We start from the raw sequence: 10763 nt of genomic DNA, 5'->3' as shown, positions 1-10763 counted from the left end.
TTAGGCTGTGACTAAGTTATTGTCATTAAACATATTAAACAGTGCAACTATGGTCATTTCATCTACGTCAGCTATTCTGTGATTGTTGAAGGGCTGATCAAGTCATTAGTGTGGAGGGAAAAGAGAAACTGACTCAGGACACAGCCCCGAGGTTCTCTGGTATTGGAGATGGCATGCCATAACATCCTGGGTCTTTCACTTTGGACAGGAGGAAACTGCTAAGGGTTTAGCTTTGGTCTGACATAGGAAACTGTCCATCCATGCATTCATTTTCTTCATCCACTAAATACTATGACATTAAAGTTGAATTAAGATTAAAAATAAGGTTAAAACTAACCCAGCAGTTTTAAGATGCATGTATATAATCTAGTCTTTACATTGCAGTAGGCAGACAAACTTCTTTAAATTTACTAATGATTTAGTAAAATCTAAACGGATGTGAATTTAGTTCAGGGACATCAAAATAAAGCTCACAAGTAAGCTTTAGATGGCAGAGAAATATCTTTGGTCAGTTAAAATCTGATGTGGATGCTCTTCATAGCAGAAACATCCGGAACAGATGGAACAAGCTAAATGGTATGTTCTACTCTATGCTATTATGTCTTATTGGTTGTGGGTTTCCTCAAATTGATTTTGTAACTTTACACTGGTCAAAAACCAAAGCGAGACAGCTAACTGTCAAAGTTATATGAGCAAGATTGCAAAACAGGATGTTAGCAGCCCCACACTGGTCCCCTCTCTTCTGCTTGTAGTAAAAATTCTGTTTTTTTATTTATTTATTTATTTTTTTCATTTTAGCTTGTGATGGGTACATTGACTCTTATTTTGTTCTCTTATTTCACCTTTCCTTTTGTTCTTTGTTTTTATGCAGTTTAGCTTGACTTATATTAATCTTTCATACTTTGTTCCAGGATTCTTCAAAAGTGGCTTCATCCACACCAACAACAGAGCTTTACTAAAGTTGTGTAATCTTTCTTTGATAATTTCCTGTTTTGATCTTGGAGAATTGTGAAATCATGCTGACATAACTCTGGTCGAAATAATAACATAGGCTTATTTATTAAGATTATATAAGTTAAACCACTGTGTTTAACAGAAAGTGTTGCTTTTGTGTGAGCTCGGGAGGGAAGTGTGGCAGTCCGTGAGCAGGAAGTCCGTGGGGATAGCGAATGGGCCAGATGATGCACCGAGCGATCTAGTTGAGCCGGAGGACAGGCAGGTGGCAGACGCCGAACGCCGGGTCGAAACCTGGACACAAGTAGACGGATTAAACACAGTTCCAACCAGAAGTGAATGCACGCTTTCGTGGAAGTCTAGTTACCACTGTGAGGTGATTAACGGACTGGCGTGGAGCATCCGTCAGCGCCGGGTTAAGTAGCTCTTCATGTAATCACCGCGATGGAGAGCAGGTGTGCCGGTGATGGCCCAGCCCGGGGGTGTGGCTACCCGAGCATCACGCATTCCACAGACACAGGACCACGGACCATGACACTACCTGTGAGAAGCTGGGGACACATCAGCTCAAAATCCACAGTGCAGCTGCTCATGGCGTCCCCATGGCGTCCCCAAGCCTCAGGCCTGGCCATTGATTTCTGGAATATGTTGTCACTGGCATTATTACAATTAAGTAGGGTGGCCCAATTGATAGGATAGTGACTTAAAGTAATTCACAGTAAGGTTCCTGGCATATTTGTAGCTTCTATAAACCGTTTGGTCAATGTTTCGTTTTTAAGACTGTGACTGATTTCGTCCATCTATCTGCAACGTCAAAAACAAAACACCAAAATCAAGCTTATGGTTAAGTTCAATAAAGAGAAATTCTATTCACCTGTCTTGCTGTATGCCTGCTTGTCTATTCTTTACATTATTTCCACTTTCTCACATGGTAAAACTCAGAGCTGACATCATTGCTCAAGTCAAACGATTTTATGCTTGCCTTTTGTGAATCGATCAGCTTACATTCTGCATGTCTTAAATCTCAGTGCTTTTCTGTCAAAAAATCTTTTCATTATTGATTATTTAATTTGATTATTTTAGTATTTCATTATAAAATTTTAGTTTCGATAATACTCTTTGTCCTAGTGGATTAAAAAAGGGATCTTGTTACTTTTCAGTCAAATAAGCTTGTTCAACAACTTCAGTCTTAAAATTCACCCGCTCATCTTAGGGATTTATTCAAAATTGAAGGTACACTGAACCAGCATGGCTACCACAGCATTCTGCAATGACACCTGGTTTGCATTTAGTTGGACTATCATTTATTTTTCAACAAGGCAATGACCTTAAGACAATGGCCCCAATCAGAGTGCAGTGCTGTCAACAAAGCAACGGGTGGCTACTTTCAGGAATCTAAAAAATACGACATATTTAGTTATTTATCCATTTTGTGTTTGCTACATAATTCCATATATCTTGCATCATGTAATTGATGTCCCCACTATGTATCTACAATGTAGAAAGTACGAAAAATAAAGAAAAACTTTTAAATGAGAAGGTGTGATCAAACCTTTCACTGATAGTGTGCATGCACATCTGAAAGAAGAGCTTTGAAAAACAGACATTACAAAATGATTTAATTTTGTTGTTTCTTTATGTCATTCTTAAGACAGTGATGGAGACGACCAATGACTCGTTTGATCTAATCGGTACAACTGCAACTGCAACTGCACCTGATATTGGCAATGATATTGGGCTGATAGACAGTTTGGTACCTCAACCTTGCTGTGGCTGACTTCGTCTTTGTATCATTTCTTCCCCTGAGTGTGACATACGTAGCTTCAGGTTTCCTCTGGCCTTTTAGCAACTTCATGTAAAAGCTGAACACCACCATCAGCTTTCTGAACAGCTTTCTGACCTCCATGACATGCTGGTCAGTCACAGGAGCACGTTCAGTGAGAGACTGAGATTACCGAAAAGCACCACTGAACGACACAGGAAATCATTCCTGCCTGTGGCCATCTCCCTGTACAACGCATCCACTTAACACACTGGTTACTGCTACAACTACACATGTTTCTTTTCCAACTATTTATTTATGAGTGACTTATGTATGTATGTATGTATGTATATATATGTATATATTGTACTATTCTTAGTTAGTGTATTGTCTGTCTTGTCTTAATGTTGGTTTAAAATGGAGCACTGTAACAAAAAATAATTTCCCCCAGGGATCAATAAAGTATTCTGATTCTGATTCTGATGTTTTCCAGTGTCTACGTTCTGGTGGTGATCAGTATGGACTGATCATCAGTATGGACTGATGATCCATACTGTGTTTGTGATGTGGCTCAGAACCACCAAAATGTACACAAAGCATCCTGTGTGAGTCTGTGTGTGTCCCTGATTCGTGCCACCACATTATGTTTTGCTTTAGAGATATAAAGATATATGAGTCAGCGTCGGCGATGACCCTAAACCCTAACCATTACCTTTATTTTTTGGAGAAAATGTCATTTTTGATGCATGTTAGTAGGAATCGTTACATTCTTTGCTGACAACGCAACAATTTAGAAAAAGCAAAACTTTGCGTAGGGTTAGATTCCTCGACAATGATGGCTCAGAACACACAGGCTTAAATATTACGTTAAAAGTAACTGTGGTTGTGAAAACCAATTCTGGTGAGGCAGAGTGTGTAGGATGAACGTCATCCTGTGAGATCATAGAATATTTTAGAAATATTGCATTAAAAAGAAAAGCAAACTGACATTATTACGGGAAATCCTTCACATTTGTCCAAATCTGGTTTTGATATGTTTGCAAAGGTTTATTTCAACAAATCTTTTTTTTTAAGTTTAGCTTCAATCTAAATTCTTATGTTTCCACTAGAATCCGACCTTGATGCTGTTCATGTTTTAGTCACACGTTACTTTTTGAAGACACACAAGGTGTGTCAAACTTGTTTCACTACAGCATCTTTCACAGCTAATAAAGAGACTTCATTTAGATTAGAAAACAGGATGCTGACAGAAAACCTCTACGGTAGCCACTGGAAAATACAGATGATCTCATTTTGGTTTCAGACTTTTTCTGAAAGCCAAATTCAGCAGCGGTTTTTTTTCTCAGAATGGGTTTATATATAATCAATGTGTCACAGTTTGATCAGTGATTCTTCTGGAGTGGATTCATCAACAACCAACAACAGAGCTTTACTAAAGGTAAACAATATTTATTATTTTGCTGCTGTAAAATTGTCAATAATACATTTTTTTTTGGTTTCACTCTGTCAGACATAATTGCTCAACTTCTTCTGAATCTGTCTGAAACCTCACCTTATCATCCAACAATAGTGTTAAAAATATGACGTATGTAACTGCCTACAAATGCCATATTTTGCACATATTCACGTTAAAGTACAGAGGGTGACACTAATTAATCTTTATTTAAAAAGTCACCCTGTGATTCTTAATTATTTTAGCTAACTGAGCGCTGACTTCTCATGGTTGTCAGTCAACACAAAGCAACAAAACTGACAAAGTTATAGATGCTGCTTCATGAGTGATACATCATGGCAGACAAAGAAATACAAAATGTCCATGACCTCATTTTCCTACACCTCTCACAGACTGATAGCGTCATTAGTGACTTTCAGTTCGTATATGTTAATAGGAATAATAAAGTAACAACAAATCGTCCTCTTTTTAGAAGTATAAGTCATGAACCTATCAAAACCAAACATAAAACTATCTAAACTACCTCTTTATGTGAATTATTAGTCTGCAAAACAACAGCTGTGCATCAAGAGTTAACATATGTTATAAATGTAGACAACAGTTAATCTGTGTATATAGGTCAAACACAACTTGAGCTTTTTAGTCAAATACTTAACATAGTGACACCATTGAATATGCTATCCCAGTGTATATATGTCATAAAAAAAAACACTACCTGCCATCTTTAGTAGGCTTGATTACTGTAACAGCATCTTTACAGGTCTACCTAAAAAATCAGTCAGACAACTACAGCTCATTCGGAACTGCTGCTCGAGTCCTCACTAAGACCAAAGAAGTGGACCACATCAGCTCAGCTCAGAGGTCTTTACACTGGCTGCCTGTGCATTTGAATAAAGCACCAAATCCACACTGTTTTATTTTTAAGCTTAAACTTCAAAACTTACATTTTAACTACTGGTTTTATCTACTTTTCCTCCCCCCCCCCCTCCCTTCCCTTATATAGTCTCGTAAATGTATTATCTTCACTCTTTAATTCTTCCTTTTACTTAACTCATTACTACTGAAGTCTAGAACTAATTCATTTTCTAAATCTGTAAATGAATTAGTCACTGTTCATGCTCTTCTATCAAGAAATAATCTATACCAAAACAGCCAACTACAATTTTTTTCACATGTTCTGCTTTCATAGCCTTGATTATACCTGAGATATCTGACTTACAAGTGACCCTTCACTGCTAAATGCAGTCAGTGTTTAATTGAAGCAGTTAGTGTTTAAGATTTGTTTACAACTAACTAGACATTAAGTAGCAATTTAAAAAATAACTGAGTATCATTCAATGCAATTAGTTATAACAGAAAGAAAAAAATTGAAAGATGAATTTTACATAATGCATTTATATATATATATATATTTTTTTTTTGTGATACCACTGCAGGTCCCAAGGCAGTGATAGAGATTACCACTAGATCTTTTCATCAATTCAACACAACTGCTGCACCTGTTTACCAGTATGCTGAGTTGAGACATTCTCTGAACACCATGTCTATGGTTGTGTACTCCCTGGCTTTTGTCCTCGGTGTGCTCGGGAATGGAGTGGTTATCTGGGTGACCGGGTTCAAGATGAAGAAAACTGTTAACACAGTTTGGTTCCTCAACCTTGCTGTGGCTGACTTCCTCTTCACTGCGTTTTTGCCCCTGAGTGTGACTTACACAGCTCTGGATTTCCACTGGCCTTTTGGCAAGTTCATGTGCAAGCTGAACACCACTATCAGCTTTCTGAACATGTTTGCCAGTGTCTACATTCTGGTGGTGATCAGTGTGGACAGATGTGTGTCTGTGGTGTGGCCCGTCTGGGCTCAGAACCACCGAAATGTACGCAGAGCATCCTATGTGAGTCTGTGTGTTTGGGTGGTGGCTTTGATTCTCAGTGCTCCATACTTCATCTTCAGGGACGTCGGACCATCGTACCACAATAAGGATATCATCAACTGCTTCAACAACTATGCTCTTTCTGGTGACGAGGACACATATAATGAGACTCATCAGGCCATGATTATCACGCGTTTCCTATTGGGATTTGTTGTGCCCTTTACTGTCATTGTCTCCTGTTATGCTGTTATAATCCATCGTCTCAGAAGAAACCGCACACTGGCCAATCAGTCAAGTCGCCCCTTTAAGATCATCGCTGCTATTATCATCACTTTCTTTCTGTGCTGGGCTCCCTTTCACATCATGGGTCTAATTGAGATGGCAAATCACATGCCAGAATATTCAAGTGAGATATTAGATGATATCACCATAATTGGGTTACCAATAGCCACCAGTATGGCCTTTCTCAACAGCTGCCTGAATCCACTGCTGTATGTGTTCATGGGCCAGGATTTTAAGAGTCAAGTCCACAAATCTATCCACAACATCTTGGAGACTGCCTTCCAGGAAGAAGTTCCTCGCTCTTATATCTATACAAATGCAACCACTCAGAACAATAAGAAGTTAGAGTCTGACACACAGTTGTAATGCGATTAAAGAGATAAATACATTGTACTGTACATAGTGACTTTAACTGTGTCTAACAAATTACCTTTTCTTTAAATTCATGGATCCTCTCAAATTATAGAGTTAATCTCTTAAGATTTAATAATATTAATTAATTAATTTTAGGAATGTTGATCAAAAGCATTCTCTTTTTTAACTATATTATATATTATTACTGTGATATTGTACAGCAAGTTAACATTTCTGGGGGCATTTGAAACACTTTGGAATGCTAAAATATTTTAGTGTAACTTCTTAACATTCTTAATCAAAAAACAAAATAATGCAATGCCTATTACGCACAGTATTCTCCATATGTACCAAAAACAAGTGAGAAACACATAAAAAGTGACAAACAGGAGCAACTTGATATATCCATCTATACTACCTGCGATTGTCTCAGTCCCTGTATCTTTTGCCCAAGTTTTTATTTTCGCAATAATTTTTGTATTTGTGTTTATTTATATTGGGTTTTGTACTTTTATTTACAAATTGTGGAAATGGATTGTTTTCTTTCTGGTTGTCTCAGTTTTGTGTTTATGTTTTCTTAGTTTAGAACCTAGTTTTCTCTGTGTCCAAAGTAGAGATGGCACGATACCACTTTTTTGTGTCCGATACCATCCATCCATCCATCCTCTTCTCCTTTTCAGGGTCGCGGGGGGCACTGGAGCCTATCCCAGCTGTCATAGGGCGAAAGGCAGGGTACACCCTGGACAGGTCGCCAGTCTGTCGCAGGGCTAACACATAGGGACAGACAACCATTCACACTCACATTCACACCTAGTGACAATTTGGATTAATCAATTAACCTATCCCCACAAGCTGCATGTCTTTGGACGGTGGGAGGAAGCCGGAGTACCCGGAGAAAACCCACGCAAACACGGGGAGAACATGCAAACTCCACACAGAAAGACCCCGGCCTGATGGTGGAATTGAACTCAGGACCTTCTTGCTGTGCGGCAACAGTGCTAACCACCGTGCCACCGTGCGGCCCTATATATATACCTATATGAATCCGATATAGTGTATTTTTTAATCAATAAAATATCTTGCTGCATTTTGTATAAGTTCATACTCAAGTAAAAGAAACAAACACTAAAGCTATTCTGTTATGCCTGTATGCAAAAACTATTTTATAGTTCAGCAATACTGATCAATCTAATAAACGTAACCTTCACGATCCTCCCTATTCTGGTATTTTAAACAGTACTTATCAGAAATATTAAGCAACCTAATTAATAGGATTGCCACCAAAAAAAAATAGGGAACCACCCCCCACCCTCCGCTTCGTGATGCATTAATCGACATAATCAACTTTAATTTAATGCACGTGTAAAAGAAAATTCACAGAAATCAATTATTTTTCCACAATAATTAAATAGATTCAACATCTTTCTTCAACAGAACTGCAGACTGCACAGATGGTACTGTCCCAAAGGAAAAAGTACTATAGCTTACTAGAGTATATTAGACTTAATAGTTACTATATACAGTAATGGACTTCTATACATTTTACAAGAGATTAAAACTTTGGGTGTAAGATTCAGATAATTATTTATTAAAAGCTAGCTATTTTAAATGAGATCTCCACTTCATTTTTCATGGTGAACCGCCCCCCTTCCCCGTTAATGCCCTACCTGCCCCCCTGGCAAAACTTTGCTAGACCCGCCCCTGCACAGTTACCAGCTGTCAATAAATTCTAACAACAGCTTATCAAGCTTAAACGTGCTGCTGTTGTTTAGCAGCTGGTTTCCTCGTTCTGGTGCAAAGTTGATCAAAAACAAACAAGAGACGGGAGCCGATCAGCTGATCATTGATCAGTTTCATGATTGAAGTAGCAGCAGGAGAGGGAGGGGGAGAGAAGAGGCAGTCGCTCCATATATCGGTTGTTAAGCTTAACGTGGGAATGCTTTAGAAACATTCAGAGATGAACGTAAACACTTGCTTTACTTCTCTCTGGGATAACTTCCTCGGAGATGAAATGCTGGTTTGGTAGTGAGGCTTCAAATGCTCAACCAAACCACCGACAGGTCTTGCACTTGCATGACGCATACAGCTCCCACGTGCTAAGGTTATGAGCTGAGTTACGCCATGTCGCAAGTTTTCTGAGGTGCTTTTGTGATATTTAATGGATCGGATTAATTTTTTTTATTTCTCTCTGATATCCGATCCAGTAATTTAGGTCAGTATCAGACCGATACCGATACGTAATATTGGATCGGTCCATCTCTGGTCCAAAATTTGTTCATTAATTGTAAGTTTATCCTGTCTCTCCTATTTTCACCTTCCTAATTTCAGAACTCTGTGTTGTCTCTGTGTTTCTTGTCTTCTTCCTGCTTCATTTTGATAGTTTTTGTGCCTTCTGGTTTTCAGTTCAGCCCCCCACCCCCACCGATTATCCCCTTACTGTTGGCATATAACTGCGTTTTCTTTCCAGCGGTCTTCCTTGTCCCCCCCTTACTCCTTTATTGGGAACTTGCTGGTTACTTTGCTGTTTCACGGAATGGACTTTGTTTCCCTGGACTCTTTTATTCGGTCTATGTCAGCCTGCCTTTGAGTCTATCTGCGTCCCACCTGCGAAACATGAGAGTGGTGCTTCATTAGTTCTGATGGTGCTTCATTGGTAGTATCGTTTGTCACAGATGTCTCTCCTGCCTTAGGTGCCACATTTTTCTTTTGTACAGCTGACTCACATCAGCAATTAAAGGTATTTAAAGGCAGAGAAAGGTGAGTAAGCTCTGGTGCCAGAGTGCCATGTGATGGGTTTTATCTAGTGAGCTGTGTGAGTGTTTGGTGGTTGCAGCTAGTGAGCTGAATCTTGTGATTGTTTGCTCCTGCTTGGTGGAGAGGAGTGTGTTTGGTTACTAACCCTTTTCTGACTTACTTTTCAGTTTACTGGCCGACGCTTGAGTTTTGTTTTGTTTCTTTAAATGGTGATAGTGGCTTGTCCATCTCTTTTAGTTGAGTTATTAATAGAAACTTTAATAAAACTCTTTAATTTAATCATTTTGCCTCTCTGTCTCCTTTTTCCGACCCGGACACTTTTTGTTACTCTCCCTAATCGCCTGGACCCTTTTAGGGGAACATAACAGCTAGTTCTACAACTCATTTGATGAGAAATCATTAAAATCACAGAAAACACATTACATATACCAGCAGAGGGAGCTGTTTTATATAAATGCTTCAGTGTTAAAGGGCAGCAGTCTAAAGAGGAAAACTGCCTTCGGGTGGCTCAGATTTATATACAAAAGGTAGATACGGGAGATGTGAGTTCTGCTTCCTTTATTTCACTTTGTTAAACAGAATTTCCGTATTTATCCTTTATGCTCATGTACACATTCTTTTATCTTTTTCTCCACAATTATCTCGTAACAAAAACCACAACATCAAATCACACCGTTAACCCACGTGGTTACTTTGTTTTCTGTCTATGAATATACAAAATAACTGCGTTATCGCACAGAGTCCTTTACAAAAACGTTTCTGAGTAGTATCATTAACACTCTGATCAGTTTGCTTTGAATCCTTTTCTATATATCTTAATCAGCAATTAGTTACTGATTACTTTTTTCAAGTAACTTGACCAACACTGCTCCCCACTTATCTGTAAGTGATCATGCACCTGTTCTTGGAGCAACTTCAGTGTTTGCCAGTAATGAGCAAAACAAGGCTTTGAGGAAAAAACATGACACATTCAAAGCCGTTGTGCAAAAGTTTCAAAACAATCTGAAACCAAGCTTGACAGTGACACCTACTGGCCACTTTTGCTATTGTCACATCTTGATAATACTTCCCTGTGAAATAATGATCCATTGCATTGCTAGCAATACAGAATTCTCAAGAATGATTTATTATTATTATTATTATTATTATTATTATTATTATTATTATTATTATTATTATTATTATTAAATATACCAGAGAATCAACAATTGTGATTAATGCATGTTTTGGAGAAATACCCATAAAAACAAGGAAGGAAAAATGCTGAGACTGTTAAAGAAAAGTTGTGACTGTAACATACACGTGTATTCTGGGATCTGGCAGCATATTGTATT

General features: G+C 38.3%; 1 protein-coding gene across 1 annotated transcript; it reads left to right on the top strand.

Annotated features, from left to right (window-relative positions):
• Positions 1-2611: 2611 nt before the first annotated feature.
• Positions 2612-6687, top strand: LOC308405541 (chemerin-like receptor 1; the record flags this gene model as incomplete). The annotated part of the gene is made up of 2 exons (XM_080896212.1): positions 2612-2645; positions 5606-6687. The coding sequence occupies 2 exons, from the start codon at positions 2612-2614 to the stop codon at positions 6685-6687; spliced, it is 1116 nt and encodes a 371-aa protein (XP_080752338.1).
• Positions 6688-10763: the final 4076 nt, after the last annotated feature.

Source organism: Rhamphochromis sp. 'chilingali' (genome assembly GCF_963969265.1).
Source record: "Rhamphochromis sp. 'chilingali' genome assembly, chromosome: 11".
NCBI lineage: Eukaryota > Metazoa > Chordata > Actinopteri > Cichliformes > Cichlidae > Rhamphochromis > Rhamphochromis sp. 'chilingali'.
Note: the sequence above shows the minus strand (reverse complement) of the source record. Positions and strands in the feature narration are given on the sequence as shown.